This window comes from Saccopteryx leptura, chromosome 9 (assembly GCF_036850995.1).
Source record: "Saccopteryx leptura isolate mSacLep1 chromosome 9, mSacLep1_pri_phased_curated, whole genome shotgun sequence".
Taxonomy (NCBI): domain Eukaryota; kingdom Metazoa; phylum Chordata; class Mammalia; order Chiroptera; family Emballonuridae; genus Saccopteryx; species Saccopteryx leptura.
In genome coordinates, this window is record NC_089511.1 from 51,810,729 (window position 1) to 51,837,809 (window position 27,081).

Here is a 27,081-nt window from a genome sequence, read left to right on the forward strand (position 1 = left end):
TCGTGTGGTATTAGGGGGCAAGAACTTCACCATGATAAAACTGAACACCTCCAACAGTGTGTCTTCCAAGCCTGGAGGAGGTGCAGGAGCATTGTCCATTACCAGGAGGCACTAAAGGGGCAACTGATTATCCTGGAGGTATTTTTTTATTCAGGCCAAACAATTCATTCATCCATTCAATGAAAATTGGCCTTGTGACCCATGCTTTCTTGTTTCCCTCCAAATCACACAATATTTACTGTACTTTTAATCACATTGTTTCTGCTAAACACTCTAGGAGTCTCTGAATGTTACACCAGTAAGGGCTTCACTTTATATATGATCACCACTAGCATTACCATGCAACAAAAGAGTTAGCCTGTCTTTCATAGGCTTATGTCCCGGCAGTGCCTTTTCCTCCTGTGTAATGAATGTCCTCTTTGGCATTTTCTTCCAAAAGAGGCCAGTTTTATCACAGTTGAAGACTTGTTGGGGGATGAATCCTTTAGCTTCTATCTAATCTTTGAATTTGGACACAAATTTTTCCGCCCCAGACTTGTCCGAACTGACACCTTCGCCATGCCTAGTAACACTGTGTATGCCAGTGCACCTCTTGAATTTTTTGAACCAGCCTCTGCTGACCTTAAAATCACTAAGTACACTAGCGTGCGTCCCAGGCATTTTCTTAATGAGATCAGCATACAACAGTCTGGCCTTTTCACATATCATGTATGATGGCCTCTGAAACAGAACTGTCATCTAACTGTTTTTGATTGATCCAAATTAATAATAACTGTTTGACATCTTCAATTGTTTGTGATCTCTGTTTTGTTAGCACATTCATGCCTTTTGCTACATTAGCCTCCTTTATAGCTCCCTTTTCCACTACAATGGAACTTATCATGGATGGCGACTTCCCATACATGCGGCTGATTTTAGCAATCTTGAAGCTGCTATTGTATTTTTCAATGATTTCTTTTATCAACTCGACTGTGTTCCTGGCCTTCTTCTTCACAGAGCAGCTGGCTCTGGAAACTTTCTTTGGTCCCATGATGGAACTAAAAGGAAAAGGTTAACTTATTAGCAAGGGAAACACTTAACAGGGACAATGAGATTTGAACACATGTCATTTTATCTTACGTACATTACGTACATTTTGAAACTGAAAAATGCAAAATAAACACATTATACCAAATACTGTATACTCAGTAATCACTTACATGTAACTGTAGTATTAGCACTCACAATCAATAAAAAAAGCACGAAAACACTGGAAAGCAATAGAATTGTTTGGCTAGATGCACAGGGTGATGCTCACACAACAAGAAACAACGCCATATTGAACAGGAGAACACGTGAGTCACTCTTTGTTTTTGCAAAATTAGCAGCGAGGTCATGTGGGCATGCTGACAAAATCCGAGGAAACCAACAAAAACTGAGACAAATTTTTTTTTTTTTGTATTTTTCTGAAGCTGGAAACGGGGAGAGACAGTCAGACAGACTCCCGCATGCGCCGGACCAGGATCCACCTGGCACGCCCACCAGGGGCGACGCTCTGCCCACCAGAGGGTGATGCTCTGCCCCTCTGGGGCATCACTCTGCCATGACCAGAGCCACTCTAGCGCCTGGGGCAGAGGCCAAGGAGCCATCCCCAGCGCCCGGGCCATCTTTGCTCCAATGGAGCCTTGGCTGCGGGAGGGGAAGAGAGAGACAGAGAGGAAGGAGGGGGGGGGTGGAGAAGCAAATGGGCGCTTCTCCTATGTGCCCTGGCCGGGAATCGAAACCGGGTCCCCTGCATGCCAGGCCGACGCTCTACTGCTGAGCCAACCGGCCAGGGCGAGACAAATTTTTTATAGAAAAAATTGTAGAAAATCAAAACTGACGATAACCGAAGTCAACGAAAGCTGATGTATTACTGTACAACCATTATGAAAGAAAGTATGGTGTTTTATGAAACAATTAATTGCTGGGTCAATTATCATATGACCCAGCAATCCCTTTACTGGGTATCTACCCAAAAAAACTCGAAAACATTGGTACATAAAGACATATGCGCCCCCATGTTCACTGTAGCATTATCCATAGTGGCCAAGAAATGGAAACTACCAAACCGGTATTTGATAGAAGATTGAATAAAGAAAATGTGGTATATAAATGCAATGGAATACTACTCAGCCATACGAAATGATGACATAGTGCCATTTATGAAAACATGGATGGACCTTGAGGACATTGTATTGAGTAAAATAAGTAAATCCAAAAATGCTAAAAACTATATGATTTCACACATAGGGTAGACATAGATAAAAGTGAAGTGGTTACCAGGAACAGGTGGAGGTAGGGGAGGGAAGGGGCTTGCGGGAGGGAAAGGAGTGTGAAGTGGGAAGGGAAAGATAGAGGGACAGATATATGGTGATAAAAAGTGATTTGAATTTGGGTGATGGGTATACAACATAATCAATAGTTCAAACGCTATAGAAATGTTTTCCTGAACACTTATTGATTAATTTCCTAAATAAATTTAAAAAATAAACTGTAGGTTTTGTTGTAGGTAAATAAATGTAATATTGTTTTCAAATGCATTTAAAAGACTTATAAAAGATAACCCTGGCAAAGATATTTTTCTTGTTACAACCAAACTGACTTTTTCCCTGTAAGCAATAATATGGTTACTTGTGGTTACATTAAAATTAATATCTTTTTTGGCAAGACATAAAGACACTAAAAAGAAAACTATAGTTTTAATGAATCAATGAGAAAAAATTACAATCTAATAGAAAAACAGGCAAAAACAGAAATAGAATTGGCCCATAAAATAATATGAAAAAAGCTTTGCCTCTGTTAATAATCAAAATGCCTACCTTCTTGGTAAAAATCAAACTTTGAAAATATCAAGTGTTGATGATAAAATATAGTACAATATAAACTTTTATCCACTCATGTTGTAAGAATATAAGTTGGTATGATCTCTTTGTACCAAAAGTAAGTCAATACCTAGTAAAACTGAAGATGCATATGCTTTATAACCTTGTTCTTCATTCATAACTATTGATCTTAGTGAAACAGTTTTCCATGGACACCTGAAAACATGTACAAAATATTCATAGTAATGTTGTTAACACAACACAACCAAAATCTAAATGTAAAATTAACATAAAAGAAACCCACATTTACACCTACAGAAAAATTAATAGAATGTTTAATACTTATATAATTTGAGAATATACAAATAAGAAATGGACTATAACTATATATATTAAAATAGATAAATTGCATAAATCCCAAGTAAAATACTAATCAAACTAAACAAGGTGTGGAAGAATACATGTGATATGGTATTATTTATATAAAGTTTAAAACCACACAAATATTTAGTATTTTTGTATACTTATATATAAAATCCAAAGATAAGCAAATATATGGTATTTATCTATGCAATGAAGTGGTTATACATGTGCATGAGAGTGCACTTGTGTACACACATTAAATTAGAGACATTAGAAAGGGAATTATGTAAATAAAATTCACCATATACATTTTGGAGGAGGATGGTGGAAAACATGATGGAGAGAGATTCAAAATTCTGCTGTGTTACACAGAGGTTCAATTGTCAAATAAGACTCATAGCAATCATAGATCTTACCCTTGATGAATTTACTAGAATTTAAAGAACATAAGTAAACTTCAACTAGGAAAAATTTTTTCCCTGTATTTGCCTTAAACTATCATTTACAGATCCTTATACTGTGCTTCTTCATTAGAAGAAATTTTGGTTTTGGAAAAATAGGACCAGGTTTTGAGTAGTATATGCAGAACATTATTTGAAAAGATAGCTGCTTTGTGGACTCTTCAATTTTATAATCTTTTAATAACACAGGTAGGAAAATGCTTTGGTTTTGGGACTCCTCAGTTAGGTAAGAAAATGTTTAGCTGACTAACTCTTATTCTCTAACTGGGTCTGCCCCACAAGTCTATAAAATCCAGATTTCTTTATAGTTAACATTGTTTTGTTTATAAAACCAATTGACTGTGTACTAAAATGTTTTATTTGTCTAATAAATTGGTTTTGGTTAAATGTGTTGGTTGAACATGTTCATATTGTTTATTGAATATTTTGGTATTAAAGATTAATTTTATATGTCCCATTTAAAATATCTAATTTCTATTTTATTTCTTATTTTAAAATTATATATAGTTTAAAATAGTTTTAAAGTGTAAATTATAAGACTACACATTATGTCTTATAGAAAATACATAAATTACTGAAAAACATAAAAATACATACTTTTATCTACTTAAAACTCAAAGTAGTTAATGTTCTAAATAGCATTTTGTGGCAACAATAAAAGAGAAATAGTGATGAGATAACTATTTTGCAATTAAGTGCATGAAAATTCTGAAATAGGAATTGAGAAAAATTGAAGAAAAGGAGAAAATATAGAAAAAGCAACTGACTTTTTTGGGCACTTACTATTAAGCAGGTGCTTTGATAGATTTTCTCATATACACACACTCACAACACACACACCCTGTGATAAGCCTCTCTTTTTTTTGGACAAGGTGACTGAATAACATGGATTTAAACAAACTAAATAGATTCCATAGCTATTTCCATTTCACAGTATTGTGAATCACAAAGTACTTTGTGGTTTAAATGGAAGTAATGGATATACAGGTGAAGGTTAGAGAGGCTATTTCTATATATTTATATTTCTCTACTTGGAAATTTCTTCTGAATTAAAGATGCAAATGTCTATGATTAGTATTTGTTCATATTTTGAATGATTTATTATACATACAAAGAAAAACTGTGAAAATTACAACTTTAAAGGAAACCTTTTAATTTGTGCTCTTTGAGCTGCCTACTTTTTCACATAATATTTTGGTCCAGTTAGGTTTTTACTTACATTTATCATAGAAGTAAAAAATGGTTTATTCTGTAGATGGCCCACTTTTATGTCTGCAAGTATATTTCAGTAACATCTTTTTAAATAAAATTTCAAAATACACTGAAATTTCTTCATGGCCTGTATAAATCTGTGATTTTGAATTTCTAATATTAACCAAAGGTCACATATACAGTTATAAAATATGTCCTTATATCTAATTTTGATGATATCTTATAGTATAATATACCTTAGTCCTTGACTTCTTTTAACACCCAATAGATAGGATAGAAATAATTTTGTTGAATTGCCTCATTGTGCAGATGATAAAACTGAGGTTCAGGCCCTGGCTGGTTGGCTCAGTGGTAGAGTGTCGGCCTGGCATGCAGGAGTCCCGGGTTCAATTCCCGGCTAGGGCACAAAGGAGAAGCGCCCATCTGCTTCTCCACCCCTCCCCCTCTCCTTCCTCTCTGTCTCTTTCTTCCCCTCCTGCAGCCGAGGCTCCATCAGAGCAAAGTTGGCCAGGGCACTGAGGATGGCTCTAAGGCCTCTGCCTCAGGTGCTAGAATGGCTCTGGTTGCAACAGAGCGACACCCCAAATGGGCAGAGCATTGTCCCCTGGTGGGCGTGCTGTGTGGATCTCGGTTGGGCGCATGTGGGAGTCTGTCTGACTGCCTCCCCGTTTCCAACCTCAGAAAAATACAAAACAAAACAAAACAAAACTGAGGTTCAGAAAGTTAACAATATATCAATATTTGTCAAAGATTGGTTTGTAGAACATTTGCATCTAAATCACTTACATTAAACTTTTGAAATTCATATTTTGAAGACCCACTAAATCAGAACCTTAGGAACTTTTAATTTAAATATCATCCCCCCCACACACACACACAAACACACTGAAGTTTTGCAAATCACTGGGCTAGTGTATTTCCTTACACATCAGTAAAAGCCTCATCAGCATGCAAATTAGCATCTCTAAAATATAACTTAGTAAGATTGTTAAAAATTGCATTTCCATGGTTTTGTAACACTGTGGATGAGTAGTCAAATGAATGAGGGAATAATAATAAGTAAATTCCCTCCACCTTTCATAGACCTTCTTAATACTTATAAAAATTCTGGTCTTTGACAGCCAATCTCTAAATTCAAAGACCAGAAATATAGTATTTTTAAATGTGTTTAAGTGTTTGGCATTGTCTCAAGAAATTAGTTTTTCCATTTTATTTTCCAGGTATGTGTATTTTAATTTTTAACTTTTATGGTTGACACGTAGCCAGTACTGTGAATATTAGTAGAGCTGAAGGAGGAAATGAATTAATGCAAAGGTAAAACTTATAGCATTACTTGCCTTCTGTGGACTGTTATTCAAGTCACAAGTCCTGTATGGGCTGTGATAACTTGTTAGCAAGGAAGCGGTTGTGTTCAAACAATTTATAGATTTTTATTAAATATTTATTATAAATTGCAGGGAATGCAAAAAAATCCACTTCTTTGAAGGGGATATTATTTACTATGGTTTATAAAAGACATATATATAATTTCTGTATCTTTTAAATAAGAAATCTTGGTGAGCAAAGCATATGGAAAATGAGGACATGAAGACTATAGTCAGAGACCTCTAGGAAAACTTCATGAAAATGTGACTGGCCTTTAAATTGTGTAGAAAGATATTCACTGCATAAAAAAAAAATAGAAACAACATGAATGTCCATGTACAAGGAAATTTATAAACAAGCATATGTACAGAGTGAAAGAAGACAATGGATGAACTATATTTATATCTAGTAACATGAAATAAATAATGAAAAGAATGTTAAGAGACAAAATGTAAGTCACAGAATGATACATACCATATATTGCTATCCATATATTTTAAAAACACATGCATATGAACACATAAAAAAGGACTGGAGGACTGTGTATTAAATTTATTGTAATGGTTGCCTCATAAGAAGTAGGAAAAGGGAATAGGAATGAGGATTCAATGAAATTCAAATTTATGAATAATTTACTAGTTTTGGAAAACAACTTGAAATTATAAAAAATATTTGGAGGTCATTTCTTTGGCCCTGTAGAGATAATATACTTGTATTCTTCATATAAGTGAATTTTTAAAAAGAGATGGAATTACCATCATCAGTGTTCATTTGATCATCCAGGGTATTGTTTCTCTTTGTAGGTAAATGTGACTCGTGAAGACTCACCAAGTGAAGACCCAGTCTTCCTTAGGACTTTAGGAAAAGGAGATTGGTTTGGAGAGAAAGCCTTGCAGGGGTAAGTAGACCGTGTGCGTTATACAGTTTTTGGCCGAGAACTGCATAAATTCCTGTTTTGAAGGTTGATCTCCTAAGAAAATAGGCTCTTTAGTGCTGATTCTAAAATCAGACATGGACCCTTGATCATTTTTATTTAATCTAGCTCAATTTATACCTTGTTTAGATAGGCTGTGGGATTGATTGGTGGTTAAATTATGTAATAAGTAATTTGTATATTAATAGGAAAATTTCTTAGCTTTTTAACTGCAATCTCTATAAAGATTCAAAAAGAATGAGAGAAGTCTCTACTTTGTACAAGAGTTTTACTCATAATCACAAGAAGATGGCTGAGAATTTTGAAATCTCCAGAAACCTGATTGTACAAACAATAATTGAGAAGGCAGTGAAGTCTTTCTGGGAGTCACCTCTGGCTGATTATTGTCATTGCTGGTTGTGGTAATGAAGGTGGAAGAGGTGGGCATGGAAGTAAATTGTGCATATCCAGGTTCACTCCAAATGAGGTAAAGGCTGGACTCAGAGAGGCCCAGCAAGGTCACTGAAATCCCACTTGTAAACTAAGATCTCAAGAAGTAAGCATTTGGTATTTCTTCCCCAATACTACAGAAGAAGAACTCCATTGACTCTGCACCACTCAATATACATGACAAAGAGGACATATATTTGGGTGGTCTACTCTTTTTTAAATTTATTTATTTTTAGTGAGAAGAGGGGAGACAGAGACATACTCCTGCATATGCCTCACCCAAAATTCACCTGGAAAACCCACTAAGGGGTCATGTTCTGCCCTCTGGGGCCATTTCTCTGTCGCTCAGCAATTGAGCCATTTTTTTTTTTTTAGCACCAAAGGTAGAGGCCACCGAATTATCCTTAGAGCCTGCTCAAGGCCAACTCACTGGCGCTGTGATAGCCATGGTTGTGGGAGGAGAAGACAGAGAAATGGGGCAGGAGGAGGGGTGGAGAAGCAGATGGGGGTTTCTCCTGTGTGCCCTGACAGGGAATTGAACCCAAGACATCTGCATGCCTGGCCAATGCTCTACCACTGAGCCAATCAGCCAGAGTTCTCTTATTTTCCAATAAGCAACACATCTCAACTATTAGTATAAGATATATATAGATAAAAAACTTTTCAAAGTTCAATGCTATTTGTACAATAAGCCACTTGAGTAAGAATTAACCAGTAACATTTGTTTTTGCATCAAATCCAGGTGAAGAAATGTTACTAGAGAGGAACAGCAATAAGATAAAATATACTCCTAAAATATTTAAAATAGTTTTGTTGCCATTTCAAATTATGCCTTTACTTTTAAAATTATAAGCAATTTTCTCTAAAAATGCTACAAAGAAAGTTTAGAGTTTTAAATTTTATTTTTCAATTATAATTTATATTCAATAATATCTTGTATTAGTTTCAGGTGTAAGCACAGTGGTTATACAGTCATATATTTTACAAAGTGATTTCCCCTATATTTCGAGTAACCACATAACACCATACATAGTTATTAAAACATTATTTACTATATTCCCTGTGCCATACTTTACATCCCTGTGACTATTTTGTACCTATTGATTTATACTTCTTAATCCCTTCACCTTAAAAAGTCCATATTTTTTGAGCCATACACAATCAGTTGCCAGGTCTTAATATCTTACTTACTCTTTCACAACTATGGAAATGAAGCAGTGATTTTGATAAATTATCTTACTCAGGCCACATCATCTTATGAATATTCAGAGCTAAATGCATTTGCCTTTCTTTCTTTCTTTTACTGAGTTCATGTGTGTGTACTTGCTATCCTATTTTTCCAAAGTTGGAAGAAGTACCATGTTTGATGTAGATGCACAAAAGAATGCAATAAACATCATCTTCCTAGTATAAAGTGCAAAAACCTAACACTTTTACTTTAATCTTTCTTTCCCTTGATTATTATATATGCAGAGTATTCTAGAAAAAAAAATGCCACCTGCTTTTATTTGTCCAAGATTAAATGCCTCTGTGGAACTTGTGATTTCCAGCAGAGCCAAAGAACCAGAAACATTTTCAATCATTTCTGATGAGATCACAAGTGGAACACCAGAAAATAAAACATAATTGAGAATTGACAGATTCTCTTTTGTAGCTTACTGTCACTGAATTTGGTGCCAATTAAAGAAAGCTTTTATGGTGAAAACACTTTCCTGGAATGTATCTTAAGAAGTCACGTTGGGGATATGATTTACAAAAATGATGTCAAATTTTGCACTGATATCAAAATTTGTTAATGACCTCCCATCTGGATTGAATTCATTCTAGCATGTCTTTTTCTTGTGAACTACCTGTTCTCACAACTCTCTTTTGAACCTAGTCGGCCGTCTTTTCACCCACGTCTACCATTACCCATAATACCCACTCCTAGCCTACCCCCATCTCTTTCTTTCTTATGTTTTTTACTATTATTTTGTCACTACTGAACTCAGTCTCCTGTGAGTGCCCTCTTAAATGTCACCAGGAATTTACTACTTATGTCTTAAAACTCTTTCTTTTACTTTCATTTGACTTCACTTCTCAGTCACAGTTTTACATGGTTAACTCCCCTTTCCTTTAAATTCCCCATCCTCTGAGATCCCTACAATTGTTAGCACTCTTTACAATTTCTCATTTTATTTCCTATATAATTCACCAGTGTTTTGTTCTCCCCTCTCACATTCTATACATCTTGATATGCATTTAGATCTATGACTTTCATTTCTTTAATGAAAAGAAGTCCTAAATATTTATTTTGCTTTCAATTCAGCATCTGGCACTTTTCAAATACTTAACATGTCCGTGTTGAATAAACAAATGAATAAATAAATGAATGAACAAAAGAGCCTCCCTAATCATGCCTAATCTTGCAATCTCTTCTGCCATTGATCACTTTTACTACTTGCTTGATGGCAAATAAGGGGATATAAACACGCTTGACTATAGGGGTCAGGTTGGTAATGTAAATAAGTAAAAGTAAGATGAGTAAAACTGGTGGTGACCTAGAAAGCCTTTTGTAATGAGGATAGCAATTTTTGAGCCCAAGTCATTGCTACCCTTTTTTTCCCCTTAAGGGAAGGCAGAAAAAACTCAGTATTTAAAGAATATGTGAAATGCTGTTTTGTAACTTGATTTTAAAAGAAAGAAGCTCTGCAAGCACATGAAACATTTCTGCAAACAATTTTAATCTGTGAGCTTCCATTTTGTGATTTTTATCAGTCAGATATGCCTCTTTAAAACTCCATAACTAGATCCAATTGAAGGAAGCCTGTGAGGTTAACCATCTAGATTATTTCCTTGTTTGGATTTTTTTGACATTGTAATGTTTTGATGTTCTATGTCTGTGAGCTGTTTTTCACTTTGTTTCCATGTCCTTTTGGATGTTGTTCCCTTATTTTAATTTTTCACCCCAGATTTTCCTACTCTTTATAAATCTGATTTGTTTTACTTGTTCTTCTTTAAATACTTAAAAATTTATGTAACTTCAGGATATAAAGTTTTGGGGGCAACCACACATATTCTTTTGGGTACTAGCTATGCTTTGCTGCAAATCAAATGATTTTTTTACTTGAAACCTAAATTTTATAGTCAATATTCTCTGTATGCACATAACACAGCATTTTAGATTATTGTCTTCTCACAAATAAAGGTTATGAGGACTGGGGATTTTTGTTTTTATTTTTCAGCAGATTATTAAAATGTTGGTGAATTTAGTAATATTAAAATAAATTCTTGACCATTCTTTTTATAAATTTTTTAATTAAATTTATTGAGGTAACATGGGTTAATAATATGAAATTTCAGGTGTATCACTTTGTTAGATGATATCTGTAAACTCTATTGTGTGTTCACCACCCATTGTCTAGTGTTCTTCCATCACCAGATATTTAACTTCTTATTTACTCTTTATCCTTCCCAACTCCTTTTCCTTTAGCAACTACCATTCTGTTATCTGTATTTTTGAGTTTGTTTACTTTGTTCATTGGTTACTTTTTGTTTTAGGTCCCATACTGACTAAAGTCATGAGGTTCTTGTACATTCCCATCTGACTTATTTCACTTAGCATGATATTTTCAGGATCCATCCATGTGGTCACAAATGCTACAAATTTTATCATTTTTGTGGCTGAGTAGTATTCCATTGCATATAAATACTTCATCTACTTTATCTAGTCATTTGTCAAAGGATACTTAGGACACAAAGGGCATAAGACATGTTTTCATGTATTGACTGTGGTAAATAATGTTGCAAAACACATAGGGGTTCTGCATAAATATTTTTTAAAATTTTGGATTCCCAGAAGTGGGATTCTTGAGTCATATGGTAGCTCTATTCTTAATTTTTTGAGGAAATTTCCATACTGTTTTCCATAGTGACTGCATCAGTTTACATTCCCACAAATAGTAAGCAAGGGCTTTCTTTTCTCCACATCCTCTCTGACACCTGCTATTTCTTATCTTATTAAAAATAGCCATTATCATATGTGTGAGGTGGTATCTCAATATGGTTTTGGTTTGCATTTTTCTTATAACTAGTGATGTTGAGCATTTTTTTTTTTTCATTTTTCTGAAGCTGGAAACAGGGAGAGACAGTCAGACAGACTCCCGTATGCGCCCGACCGGGATCCACCCGGCACGCCCACCATAGGGCGACGCTCTGCCCACCAGGGGGCGATGCTCTGCCCATCCTGGGCGTCGCCATGTTGCGACCAGAGCCACTCTAGCGCCTGAGGCAGAGGCCACAGAGCCATCTCCAGCACCCGGGCCATCTTTGCTCCAATGGAGCCTCGGCTGCGGGAGGGGAAGAGAGAGACAGAGAGGAAAGCGCGGCGGAGGGGTGGAGAAGCAAATGGGTGCTTCTCCTGTGTGCCCTGGCCGGGAATCGAACCCGTGTCCTCCGCACGCTAGGCCGATGCTCTACCGCTGAGCCAACCGGCCAGGGCCTGTTGAGCATTTTTTTATGTATCTGTTGATCCTCTGTATGTTTTCCTTGGAAAAGCGTCTATTCAGGTCCTCTGACCATTTTTTAATTGAATTGCTCTTAATTTTTGTTTGTTGAGTTGTATAAGTTTTCTATATATTTAGGAAATTAGCCCTTTATCAGAGATACCATTTGCAAATATCTTCTTCCATTTAGTTTAGTGCCTGCTTTGTTGTTGATTTCTTTTTCTCTGCAGAAGCTTTTTAGTTTGATGTAGTTCCATGCATTTATTTTTGCCTTTATTTTCCTTTTCTTTGAAGTCAAGTTACCAAAAAACCCCTCTGAGACCAAAGTTCATATCATAAGTTTAGTACCTATATTTTCTTTTATGAATTTTATTGATGCTAGTTTTATATTCAGCTCCTTAATCCATTTGAATTAATTTTTGTGTATGGTGTCAGATAGCAATCTAGTGTCATTCTTTTGTGTATGGCTTTCTAGTTTTCCCAAAGCCATTTATTGAAGAGGGTTTCCTTTATTCATTGAATATTTTTGGCTCCTTTTTTGAATATGAGTTCTCCATACATGTGTGGGTTTATTTCTGGATTCTCAATTCTGTTTCATTGGTCTGTGTGTCGGTTTTCCTGCAAATAAAGTACTAGTTTTGTTATTGTAGCTTTGTAGTATAGTTTAAAGTCAGGAAGTGAGATTTTTCTGGCTTTGCCCTTTCCCCACCAGCAGGTGTTTTTCTTTCTTTCTTTTGTTCTTTGTGTGTGTGTGTGTGTGTGGTTCAATACAAATTTGATGATTTTTGTTTCTTTGTTTTATTGCTTTGAAAAGTGCCTTGGATTTTAATGGGGATTGCATTAAATTTATATATTGCTTTAGGTAATATGGCCATTTTAACAATGTTGCTTATTCCTAATCATGAATACAAAATATCTATCCTTTCTTTGTATCTTTAGCATTCTTTTTAAATTTAAAAGTGCCTAATTCTAGTATTAGTTAAGGATATAGTAGATAATTGAATGAACTGAAATGTATCCTGTAAGGCCAATATTCGCAGCTGCCGTCATAGCCAACTGGTTTTGCAGGTTTGCATTTATTTTGGGCCGATGGTAATGTAACTGTGGAGCCAAGAACTGGTGGGTCATTACCTTTATTCCCAGCTTGCATTTGGCAAGTGAGCAAACACACACACACTGGGCTCCCAGTTCCACTCATTCAGTGCTCACAAAGCTACTGAAACATTCGAGTTTTCTTAGAATCAAAGGCCCCACAAGTCTTATCCCCTCTGGTTCCCCATCTCCTTTCTCCTCTCTGCACAACTGGCTTCTCCTTCAGCACCCGCCCATCTTGACTGCCTCTTCTCCTCCAACCATGTGGCCTCTTTCCCCTGGAACAACATGGTCTCCTCCTCTCAACAACAACGTGGTCTCTGTCTCCCAAAATGGCCTCCTAGCTCCTCCTTGTAAAACTTTTTGGCGTGAAAAATCCTCCCCTAGCACACATTAGCATAACCAAGCCCCTTCCCAAGCATGAAAGCAATCACTTGTATCACGTGAGAGCATCATCACATGAGCAGCAGCCATTTTTAACAATAAGAGTGAGCAAAACTAGAATATACAGATTTTATAACTCATTTGCCCAACATAACCTCAGTAACCTAACTCCAGAACTCCACTAGATAGTTCTCCCCTTACAAGTAATGTTTCATTTTCTTATTGGATAGAGACAGTAGAGTAATAAATCTAGCCATCCTATAACCTATATAATGAGCATTCATTAACCAACAATATCCTGTTACAAGAAAAATTGGGGTCACTTGTTTTCACTTTGTTTGGTTGCCATCAAGCAAATTATTCAGTATTCTTTGGCTGAAGCATTTATTTATTTTTGCTGTGATAATGATTTTTCCACACTAGAGAAAGAGCAAAATGTTTTACTCTTTATAGAAGTTTCTTTTCTTATATACATGAAAACTAAAGTTGTATTTGAAGAAATTAGTTCTGGTTCAGTCCAATACCTCATGAGTCAGTCCAACTACACTCTGACTTACTATTGCTTCAAGATCTTCATATGTCTTGAAACCATATAAAATTCACATAGGCATCAGGTAAGGTCAACTTCTAAGCCATTTGGATCTCTAGTAATGGGAAATATGTAAGACGAAAATGAACCTGAGAGAGATGATATCGAGCTTCCACTTGCTCCTCTTTACGAGCATATAGTTAAGAGTTCCAGCTCAGAAGTTGAACTGCCTGGGTTGGAATCCACTCTTCCATTTATAAATTATGAAACCCTGAAAATGATGATTTTCTCTAAGTTTTTTTAATTACTGTACGAAGTAATCAAGGAGATACTTACAAAACATTTGAGTGACTATCTAATAGAATTTAGCACTAAAAAAAAAAACAAAGTCAGCTGCTATCATCACCACCACCAACAACTTTATCTTCATTATCCGAATCAGCAACATCAGCATCCATCACTCTAATCATTATATCACCATTCCCATTCCCAAAAACGTTCTACTTCTTGACTAAAGTTTAGAGCACTTAGTATAATTGGCACAGCAGTAGCTTTTCAGTCAACTGCTCACTAATTATATAACTGAGTAAGCTAGTTCACCTCTCTGAGCCTCTGTTTCTGAAAATCTGGCAACTGAGCCAGTTGAACTACATGATCTTTAGGTTTCCTCAGGTCACAGTCTCTGCTTCGCTTGAAATGTGGCCTCTTTACAACTAGATCAGATTCCTGGATTCCAAATGCAGCTCAGGGCCATCATAGCTGAATGGCGGCATTTAATAGCAGACCACTGTCAGCAGGGCCCTTTTCTCCAGGCTGTCCCACCTGTTGCCTGTCACTCTGAACACCTATAGTACATGCTAGGCCCTGCTCTTGTTAATGCAAAAGTAAATCAGCCAAGTCAGTTCAACACTTTGGTATCAGTAGTCTGTACTTCCTCAGATTCTCCTCTCATGGACTGTGATTTGGGGAAAGTTAATTAATATTTTTAAAACTGCTTCCTGGATTTCTCTCTCTCTCTCTTTTAAAATTAATAAAATGATAACATTTAGAACAATATAACAAATATCATTCATTTAGTTATTTAAAAATAAAACATTATAGATATAATTCAAGCCTCTTTTGTATCCTCCCACAGTACTTTTCTTCCCTCCCACTATCATCCTCCTGAAGTTATATGTATCCTCACTGATCATGTGTCTAAATTTTATAGTGCGTACAGATGTATGTATAATAAACATATAGTTTTACACATAGGCGGAACATAAAACTGAGACTCATGGATGTAGATAAAAGTGAAGTGGGCCCTGGCTGGTTGGCTCAGCGGTAGAGCGTTGGCCTGGAGTGCGGGGGGCCCGGGTTCGATTCCCGGCCAGAGCACATGGGAGAAGCGCCCATTTGCTTCTCCACCCCCCCTTCCTCTCTGTCTCTCTCTTCCCCTCCCGCAGCCAAGGCTCCATTGGAGCAAAGATGGCCCGGGCGCTGGGGATGGCTCCTTGGCCTCTGCCCCAGGCTCTAGAGTGGCTCTGGTCATGGCAGAGCGACGCCCCGGAGGAGCAGAGCATCGCCCCCTGGTGAGCAGAGCGTCGCCCCTGGTGGGCATGCCGGGTGGATCCCAGTCGGGCACATGCGGGAGTCTGTCTGACTGTCTCTCCCTGTTTCCAGCTTCAGAAAAATACAAAAAAAAAAAAAAAATGAAGTGGTTCCCAGGGGGAGGTGTGGGGAAGAGGGGAGTAAAGAGAGACCAATACCCAGTGACAGGAAATGACTTTGGGTGATGGGCACACAATGCAATCAACAGTTCAAATACTACCGAGATGTTTACCTGAAACCTATGTACTCTTACTGATTAATGTCACCCCATCAAATTTAATTTCTAAATAAAAATGTTAAGAAATGGTAAATTAGATTTCATTAAATTAAAAATATTTGTTCTTTGGGAAAAAAAACTACTAGGAATAGGAAAAAAAAATATTTTCTCTTCATAGATTATAAGAATATATTTGCAAATCATGTATCTGAAAAGCAACTTGATTCCGGAAAAAAAAACTCAAATGTCAATAATAAAGAAAATATCCAGTTTTTAAAATGGGAAAGAGATTTGAACAGACATTTCACCAAGAAAAACTGAAAAATAGGCACATGAAAATTAACTCACCATGATTAGTCATTAGAGAAATACAAATTAAAACCTCAACGAAGTACTATTATACCAGTAATGGGATTCAGCCAGTTTGCACCAGTTCGGCAGAACTAATACCTAATTTTTTGTTGAGTTCAGCGAACCAGGTACTAAAATGGCACTTATAATCAGTTCTCTCTAAGGTGGGTGCCTGGACAGCCACCCAATGTGGTAATCACAAACTTACATTCCTTACTCTTTTTTAACATTCATCTGCGCAACAGTGTATTCTAAGTGCCCGAAGTGATGTTCATTTCATCCATAGATGAAAAAAAATTGCAAGTGAGGATGCCAATCAAGAAGCAATATGGAAATTTCTTAAATAACAGTTTTATTGTTTTTGTCAGGTTTTATTTAATAGTTTTCATTAATATTTTAAAACTCTTATAATCTAGTTTTGTGTACCTCTTTTATTCTTTCTTAAGTATTAAAATCATGAAATAATAAACTACCTTTTGGTATATCATTTTTTTATACTTAAATATGGTCTTTAGGGTAGAGAACCAGTTGTTCAATTATTTGAATCCCATATTAAAATGTCTAGATTTAAAAGATTGACCATACCAAATGTTGGAGAAGATATGGAGCAAGTAGAACTTCTATACCTTGCTGGTAGGAATGTAAAATAATATAGCACTTTGGAAAACAATTTGGCAGTTTCTTAAAAAGTTAAACATATTGCCTGCCATATGACCCAACCATCCTATTCCTAGATATTTACATAAAACATGAAAGCTATGTCCATATGAATATTTATATACAAATATTCATAACAACTTTATTTGTAATATCCACAAACTTAAAACAATCCAAATGTTCATCAACAGATGAATGGATAAACAATCACAGTAGCCTGACCAGGTGGTGGCACAGTGGATAGAGCGTTGAGCTGGGACGCAGAGAACCCAGGTTTGAAACCCCGAGTTCACCAGCTTGAGTGTGGGCTCATCTGGTTTGAGCAAGGCTCACACCAGCTTGAGCCCAAGGTCGCCAGTTTAAGCAAGAGGTCACTCAGTCTGCTGTAGCCCCCTGGTCAAGGCATATACGAGAAAGCAATCAATGAACAACTAAGGTGCCACAACGAAGAATTGATGCTTCTTATCTCTCTCCTTTCTTGTCTGTTGGTTCCTGTCTGTCCATCTCCCAGTCTGCATCACAAAAAAAAAAAAAAAAAAAAAAAGAAAAGAAAAGAAAAAAAACAACAATTCATAGTATAGTCATACAATGAAGTATGATTTAGCAATAAAAATAAACTATTGATATAGTCAACAACATAGAGAATGTAATAATAATTATGACTAATAAAATTAAGTAAATAAAAAAGCACATAAATATATAATCTCCTTAATATAACATCTAGAAAATACCAACTAATCCATAGTAACAGAAAGCAGATTAGTAGTTACCTAGTCATGCCATTTGACAGGACAGAGATTTTAAAGGGATACTAAGACTCTTTGGGGATGATGAGTTTTGGGGTATAGTGATAGAATCATAAATATCTATCAGTGTCAAAAGCTTTAAAATTTTGCACTTTAAATGTGAGGTTTAATTAATGTCAATTATACCTCAATCAACTATTAAAATATTTTCAAACTCACTTCATTATTATAGGCATCCATGATTTTATCAAATGTCAGTCAAAGAAATACCAGCTTTCCTATGGTTCATTACTTACCATGGCTTCACAATTCTGTACTCGGGAGGCTCTGAACTCTCCCTATCCTACCATTTTCAGAGCATCTGTTAATAACATTACAGGTTTGCAATGTGGCTTTACCCCAGTAACAGGTAACAGGTTGTGTTAGGGCTTATTTGGATAACTAGAATTAGAGGGCAATAAGTATAATAAACCCACTGACGTTAGCAGTTATATTCTACAAAGTCATGGAATTTTGAACAATTCAAGTGATTGATTAATGGTCAGTATATGCAATCAAGGATTGGCCAAAAGGGTCTTGTCTTTGGGAGTCAGTTTTGGGTTGTGTGTCCGTTTCTAGTTTGGATAATTTAATTCTCAGGCTGGAAAACAGAGTACAGACAGAATTTTCTACCAAAGTGGTAGAATTTAAGATCAAGCAGATAATCACAAGCAGGAGAAAGGAAGACTGAAAGAACACATCAGGCTTAATACTTCATAGCTGAAAGAATTTGCACTTATTTGGGGAGTTACAGGTGTTCAATCTTTGATCATTTAAACAGTGGTCAAGTGAACAGGATAAAGTTGAATCAGAGACACAGAATCTCCCAGCTACAGTTTCTGGTAGTAAAATGAGCTAGGGTTTCCTAGATTTTTCTCATTCACATCTTACCTTTGCCTTTTCCGTTGGGAAGTTGGTGTTATCAGCCTGATGAGACTATTCTCGGCTTTAGTCTTTTTCTGAACAATAACGTCATTGAAAAATGGATTTGGAATTTTAGGTAAATTAGCTTTAATACTTATTAAAGAAATTGTGCCAACTAAATAATATGGATCTTTTACATAAGGTATTTATCCTATATTGTCTAAAGTCATCTGATCCTCATATCCCACATTAGGAAATATAAGATAAACTATTAATTAAACAGCTAAGCCAGTACACTTATATCTTACAATAATACATTATGCTACATAATTTTAAACAGCATGTGTTTTAATGTTTCTCTCTTAAATTTAATTGTCATTCACTCTCAGCAAAAATGTATTGTTTACTGTTTAACAATGAAACATTTAAAGGAAAACAAAACAGAGTTCTTGCCATCCAAGGCCTTGTGCTAAATAATCTTACATCCATTATTCTGTTTAATTCTCACAGCATCCATTATTTATCCCATTCCATATGTGAGAAAACTGAGTCTCAGTGAAGTTAAATAACTTATACAAGGTCACAGAGTAAGCAGAGAAACCAGGAGTGAAACCCAGGTCTCTTTGGTCCACCTTCTATTGTCTTTTCAGTTTACCGTACTGCAGTTGTATGTTAACAGAGACTGCACTGGGCAGAATGGACATTGTAGGTAGTCCTCAATATATGGGAGTGTCGTGTTATGACTGTCTCCCTTTCCTACCCAAATTAGGTCTAACAATTCATGGAGAAAATCATACGGCTGCTTTTTTCCTGCTTTCTATTCGTTTTTACTCTCCTGAGGTACTTAATACATTTGTCCTCCACCAATTTCCATTTGGTTGATAAACATACTCATGGTTTCATCTTGGCCTAGCTCTTTTCTCCATTACTAAGCAAACATGATTTTAAAGCAAATGGACCTATTGATCACCCTCTTTTCCCTTTAAGTAGCTGTAAAACAGTTTCTTAAACTATCCCCCCCTTTTTTTTCAAAACTATACCACAAGTCAGGTCTGTCAGAATTTAGAGTTTATCCTGTAAAGTATAATGGCTGTCCTTGTGTTTTCTGAAACATTCCCGAGTCTCTGAGCTTAATGATGCCCTCAGCATCAGTAGCTGACAGCTGCCTGCTACCCAGATGGCAGACTCCCTCTCACTGTCTGCTCAACATCTTTGCGAAAAACCTGCACCCCATATGGAGAAACATGTTGGTTTGAAAGGAACATTTTTCACAAACATTCCACAAGAAGAATATAGATTTTCTACCACCCCCATCCATATGTACTTATTTCCCTTTTGAAACTTGGATTTGCTATCCTGAAAAAGTGTAATATTTTCCCTTTAAGGCTTTTGAATTTGTGATGCCAAACAAAAATCATCAAGAGTTGTAAAACATGTACCTGAAATTAACTTTTAAACTTATAAATTTTTAAAATTATGAATTTTAAAAATAATCATGTTATTTTTAAAATATATATTTGGGACAGAATAACATAAAAGGTGTGTGTCTCCAGTCTTAGCACAGAATAGTGAGGAGCTGAGATCATGAAAAATCACAGGTTTTAGAATCTTTGCTACTATAAGCTGTATTTATTTTATATCCCTCTTAACTCCCTACTTCACCAATCCACACACTAAAGTGAGGTAACCACTGATGTCCATGTCGCTCTGTGTACCTGATCAAGCACTGAGGATGTTCATCAAGCTGTCACACGTCTGAGACAACCAAAGACCATATTTATCTTTCTTTCCATTTTAACAGGTAGTTTTATTCAAAGAGGAGTGGGTAAATTATTTTGTCACCAGCTACAGGAAGTTTCATTAATTTCCTATTTTCTAAAGCAGAGTGAGTCATTAAGAATTGGAATATAAATCTTGCCATTTCTTCTTCTATCAATGCCTAAATATCCTAAAAAAGAGCTGCTTAGCCAAATGATTTTATTTAAAGTTGCAAGACGGTATGTGTTTGTGGAAATGGAAAATAATATTTAAGTGATTGGTGCAATAGTTTATATTTATAGTTTTTATTATTTCTCTCAGTGTTCAGAGATTGGATCATGGATCTCTGGGTTTTCCCTAAGTATAGAGTTGGATATACTATAGGCAAATACTGTGGGAGAAAAAAAGTCTTTACTGGAATTTTTTTTTTCAAATACATTAATTTTCCTTCAAATCAGTTCCTCTGTTAAGAATGACTTCATTTCCCTAGTATTTCAGGTTTGAAAGTTAAGGACAATCTCTGCAACCTTCCTCCCTCTCACTCATAACTCTCCCTGTTTTATATTTTGGATACCCCATTTTACAGATAATTCTTTCACAGTTTTCATATATATTACTTTTTCTTTTTATTACTTTTTCCACTGCAATTCAGATCTTTCCTTTATAGTTCATGCTGTTAGATTCATTTTCTCATTCATCATATATCAAAACCCTAACTAAGCCAGGCAAATAGGACCCTTGCTCTGAGCCTGAGCTTTAGCTGGTCCCATTATGGCCCTTTTCTACTGTACCTCTTCCAAAAGGGGGAAAAGTCATAGGGTCAGGGGGATATACTGGAGCCTGTACATCCCCTTCTAGACCATCCTTTAGGGTAAGAGGGACAGGGAAGTCATATGGAGAGACAATAACAATTTTAAGTAAGGTGGTTCACATAGTCTTCAGTGAGAAAATGACATTTGAGAAAAGACTGAAGGAAATAAGAAAATGAGCCTCAGATACCTCATGCAGAAAGAATGTTCCATGTATTGATAATAAGGTCTCACCACATTTACTTGATATTGTCAATGAACCAACCGCTTAATGTCCTTTCTCATCTCTGAGCCTTGGCAGTCATTGCTACTCTACGAGGAAAGCTCTTTTACGCACACGTTATTGTGCTTGTAGATGTTTACCAACCAGCTCGCTGAAGAAAAAAAAAAGAAAAAGAAAATCACAAAAACCCAACTCCGGTGATTACCAGTTTCAGCAATATAAATACTCCCACCGCGACTACGTTACCAGCGTAATGGCCTTGAATGTGAATCTGGGAAGAAGAGATCTGCAAACGTAGCGCTCACAGCTGATATGAGGCAGCTCCAGCATAGTCCTTCCTTCACTTGATTTACTTCCTCTCATAAGGTCTCACCTATTTAAATCTCCCTCTGCCCTTTATCATCCCGTGGTGTGTTTGCTACCCTTCAGCTCTCCAAAAGCGCACTACATTCTTACTTTATCTTAGCATTTTCATTTTGTTTGCCTATTTATACAAAAAATATTAAAGAATTTTAGGCAATAATCTTTTTTACATTGGAGGTGCTTAGTGTAGTCCCTCACATACCAGTAACACACAGTATATATTTTTAAGTCACCGATTGTAATAGGTTGGTGTTATTGTGTTCTTTTGAAATTTGTATTTCTAATATTTGATTATTTAAAATAATTAGTTGATTATTTTAGAATAATAATGACATTGCCATTTTGAAGTTAAAAGCAGTCCTTATATTTTAGAGATTGACAAACATTTGCAGATAACATATATGGATTCTAGGTTTTTTTCAAAATAATCCAGAGGAGTGATGGGTTTGGTGGAGGGAGGTATGGAAGAGAAATGATTGGCCAGGAATTGATCATTGTGAACCTGAGGGACAGGTGCACTGTCGTTTATTCTATTTTTTTCTCCCTTGCTCTATATATGTTTAAATTTTTTCATAATAAGCTAAATAAATTTATTGTAATGAACTTATTTTGAGATTGTCACAAATTGTGTTTCTGAGCTGGACACCAAAATTATTCTTTGCCGTCATTTCCATCAAAGAATTGCATTGAGCATAAAGCTGCATTTCAATAGTTCATTCTTTAAATGCTTTTTATTTAGTAATTTAATTATTTACTTTTCATTTTTAAGTGCTCAGGAAATATATTGAATAGTTGACTAACTAAAAGAAACAGCAACCAAACAACAAGATTCATGTGATCCAGAAAATTTGGAACAGGCCCAAATCATAATATTCTATAAAATTCTTTCTTGATTTAAACAATGTTAGTTTTCTTTCACATTTGGATGTTTAACTGATTTATCTTAAAAACAATTAGAAAATTGCTCATGTAAAATTGCTTCTTTGAATTGTTTTACAAAGTGGTTCCCTGACAAACACAAGGGTAAGATTTATGAAAAGCAAGTATGAAACAAAATCTATTTTTTCAGTGGCTGCACATACCTACCAAGAGTGTTTTGCCTCAAGAGTTCTAAGATGAATGGGAAATTGCCTAAGAAATTAGATGTAGATTTATTTTGTGTTATACCAGAGTGAAAAAAGCATGATCCATTCTAGCTGTATTAGTAAATAATGCCATCAATATAAAGAAGCGAAGCATGTCTAGAAGGGCTGGCTGATCAACAGGCACCAAAACAAAGAACTTTTTTGCTACCCTCTTCTATCTGAGTTGAATTTTAAATAACAACTTTATATTTCAAATCTATGTTTACATAAATAGATAATCATGAAATCCTTTTTTGATATTGATAAACTGTGAATAACCTTGATGAATGATTACAGTCAGGACTTTGTTCAGGGAATTTCTAAAGGGGACATGGCTGGTTTTAATATCAGCTCATAAAATAGCCCCACTTTACAAAAAGTTTCTTAGAAAATGATTAGTAGCACATTTAAAGTGCTTGAGAGGCTCTGGTTTTTAAAAAGGAGTGGTAAAAGTGTTGTTTTTTTGCTACTGTAATATTTGATAAAATGCATTTTATTTACAATAAATACACTAATATTTGCTTAACTAAGATGCTTTTGAGACAAGTTAAATAAAAATGTTTACAGCTCCAAATTCTATTTTTATTCATTACTTAAATTAACAAGACCTGATTCTACTTAAAGACTCAAGTTTGAAATATCTACTGCCTTTAAAAATATTATTTTTAATTGTAATTTCAAATTGGCATAAGTGGCAAGATTAACACAGAACATCCCAATAAATATTTATTCAAATTTATGACATTTTAAACATTTTGCTGCATTTTTTATCATCTTTTCTTATATATTGATATAAATATGTTTCTGTATTTTATATACATGTATATAGTTTATTTAGTTCTAAACTATGTATTTGAAATTAAGCTGAATACATATTTCACTTTTACTCCAAATTCCTCAATGTGTATTCTTAAGCACAAGATATATATATATATATATATATATATATATATATATATATATATATATATATATATATTTTTTAATGTTATTTTGAATTGGTTTCAGGTGTATGGCATAGTGGTTAGACAATCACATACTGTACAAAGTATTCCCTCTGATATTTCTAGTACCCGCCTGGCACCATACATAGTTATAATATTATTGTCTATATTCCCTATGCTGTACTTTACATCCCAATGACTATTTTGTAACTGCCAATTTGTACTTCTTAAGTATTTCACCTTTTTTAGCCAGTCTTCCAACCTTCCTTCCTCTCCACTGGCAACCACCAGTCTGTTCTCTGTATTTATAAATCTGTTCCAATTTTGTTTGTTCATTTATTTTATTCTTTAGATTCCACATGTAAGTGAAATCATACGGTATTTTTCTTTCTCTGACTGGCTTATTTCACTAGGTATAATAACCTCTAAATTTATCCTTGCTGCTGTAAATGGTAAGAGTTCATTCCTTTTTATGACTAAGTAATATTTCATCATATATGTACCACAAAATTTTAGGCTATATTCTTATGTAAGCACTGCATCTTATCCAAAGTCAAGAAATTTAACTTCGATATTTTATCTCCTCCTGTTTGGGATCATGTGTTCTATGCTGATGGCATGTCTCTTTGGTCTCTTTTAATCTGAAACTATTGAGCTTTTTGTTGTTAGTTATGGCACTGACATTTTTTTGGAGACTACAGACCAGTTATTTTAGAGAGTGTCACTCAGTTTAGATTTGTCTAAATTTCCTTATGACTGGATACAGGATATATATACCTGGCAAGAATATTATATGAGAGATGGTGTGTTCTTTTCTACTTACCTAAGCCTCAATTTTTTAAATTTCAAAAGGAGAATGGAGTTGTGAGGATTAAATGAGATAATTGTTATAAGCTGCTTTGTTCAATGTCTGACACACAATGTCTTGAGGAAACCCTCAAGAATAGTGCTGTTGTCATGGCATTATTAATGTATTTACCAAAAAAGGGCTTTTATCCACATTGTTTTTCTTTCAATTTTATTGAGAGGTAATTGACATACAGCTCTGTGTAAGTTTAAATTGTACAGCATAATTAATTTACATACATATGAAATTATTATCATAATATTCATGCTCTTAATAAAACGTGATAACCTAACATCTTTACTGATTTTACTGTCTATATCTGGTTGAAGACATCTCAGCCAACAGAATGTAATTCCAAAAAATTGAACCTATTTGATAACTTTTAACCAAAATTTTTCCTAGTATATTACAGAAAGTTTTGCTCAGTTACATTTAAAGAAATAGTTGTGCTGGATTGTGTCTGGGTCTTAAAAATAAATGAAAACAAACTGGGACATTGTAGTTTGGTGTTTATTTTCTTTGAAATAAGTTATGTAAAAACTTGAGTGGATCCAGTTTACATATGTGTCATCTCTCCACTCTACATTTTTCGTGATAATTCACTTGTTTTCTAATTAGAAAAGAAAATTATCATCATTATTTTAATAATTTCAGAAATATAAAAGATAATTTTAAACATTGGTACATGTTGTCGAGCTACCCATCCTTATCTTCCTCTTGATTATTTGTGATTTTTTTTCACATTTGAATATTACATTTTCTCAAGTATAATCTAGTAAAAGCAATAAATTAGGTGTCTAATCTTGAGGTTTTTAAATTTCTTTCATTTTCTAAATGGTTAATCAGTTGTCAAAAATATCATTTTTTAAGTGGAATATCTTTTCTTTAATAAATTAGTATGCCTTTGATCGTATATTAACTTGCTACATATACTCAGCTATGTTCATTGTTTTTCAGTTTATTTTACTCACTTTGTTACTGAATACCACTTAGAATTATGAGAAAATGTTATCTGTATAATATAAAGTAAAAAAACTATATAAAATATATTTGAAATGATTCATGCTAACAAAATGGGGATCATCCACAGACACACCACTACCAGGGAAGTTTGCTAAAATACAAAACAGGTTATCTCTAGATGCATAGAGCATGAGTGATTAATATTTTTACTTCAGACACATTTCTGTATTTTAAAAATATTCTACAGTGAATACATATTTCTTTCATAATCATAAAATATTTTTTATTTTCTTAAACAATAAATTAGGAGAGAAATGATATTTTGTGTAAGATATGATCATTCAAATAGTGTCAGAACAAAGTGATGGTTTCAAGTTATGTTGAGTTCTTAGATTTACTACATAACTTGATTCTAAAAGATAAGTTGGCTTTACTTCAAAGGACAGAGTGGAATTCAAGAACTAGCAAGAAGCAATAGTAGCAGAAACAGAACAGTGGGCAACTATGGTGCCCATAGTTGTGAAAACTGTATTTTATAATTCACTGTTTTCTTGAAGTATAAATTACAGTTTTCTTGAATTTTATTTGATTGTCTATTCTTAGCAACAAACTGATGCACAAAGTTCTCCTCTGAGAAATTGCCAGCTAATAGAACTTGTTATTAATCTGCATAAAATTAGACCTTTAGGCCCTGACTGGTTGGCTCAGTGGTAGAGAGTTGGCCTCGTGTAAGGATGTCCCAGTTAGATTCCTGGTCAGGGCACACAGGACAAGTGCCTATCTGCTTCTCTACCCCACCCTTCTCAATTCTCTCTCTCTCTTTCTCTCTCTTCCCCTCCTCCATCTATGGCTCAAACTATTTGAGCAAGTTGACCCCAGATGCTGAAGATGGCTCTATGGCCTCACCTCAGGTGCTAAGAAGGGCTTGGTTGCTGAGCAGCCCAGCAATGCCCAAGACAGACTGGGCATCGCCTCCTAGTGGGCTTACTGGGTGATTCCCATTACAGGTGCATGTGGGAGTCTATCTCTCTGCCTCTGCTATGTCACTGAGTAAAATCATCATCATCATCATCTAAAGAAATTCGGACTTTCAGGTTATTTGGTCCTGCTCTCAGATGTCCATTTCATGTAGTAAAGATGTATTAATAGTTTAAGTGATGATAGAAAGATCTTTAAGATATATATATAAAATGAGAGCTAGGATTTTAACAACCAGAGGAATAAGTTACAAATAAGAAAGTGAAGAAGGCTGGAATGACATTATAGTACTGTATTAAAATCAGAAATTTTGGCCCTGGCCGGTTGGCTCAGTGGTAGAGCCTCGGCCTGGCGTGTGGAAGTCCCAGGTTCGATTCCTGGCCAGAGCACATAGGAGAGGCACCCATCTGCTTCTCCACTCCTCCCCCTCTCCTTCCTCTCTGTCTCTCTCTTCACCTCCCGCAGCCGAGGCTCCATTGGAGCAAAAGATGGCCCGGGTGCTGGGGATGGCT

General features: G+C 35.3%; 1 protein-coding gene across 2 annotated transcripts in view; it reads left to right on the top strand.

The window, feature by feature from the left end:
- Positions 1-27,081, top strand: part of PRKG1 (protein kinase cGMP-dependent 1) — a 1,422,417-nt gene that overhangs the window by 1,197,828 nt on the left and 197,508 nt on the right. For both annotated transcript variants that reach the window (XM_066349797.1, XM_066349796.1), the window contains exon 7: positions 7,048-7,142. In XM_066349797.1, coding sequence (XP_066205894.1) covers positions 7,048-7,142 — 95 coding nt within the window. The remainder of the gene's footprint in view (positions 1-7,047; positions 7,143-27,081) is intronic.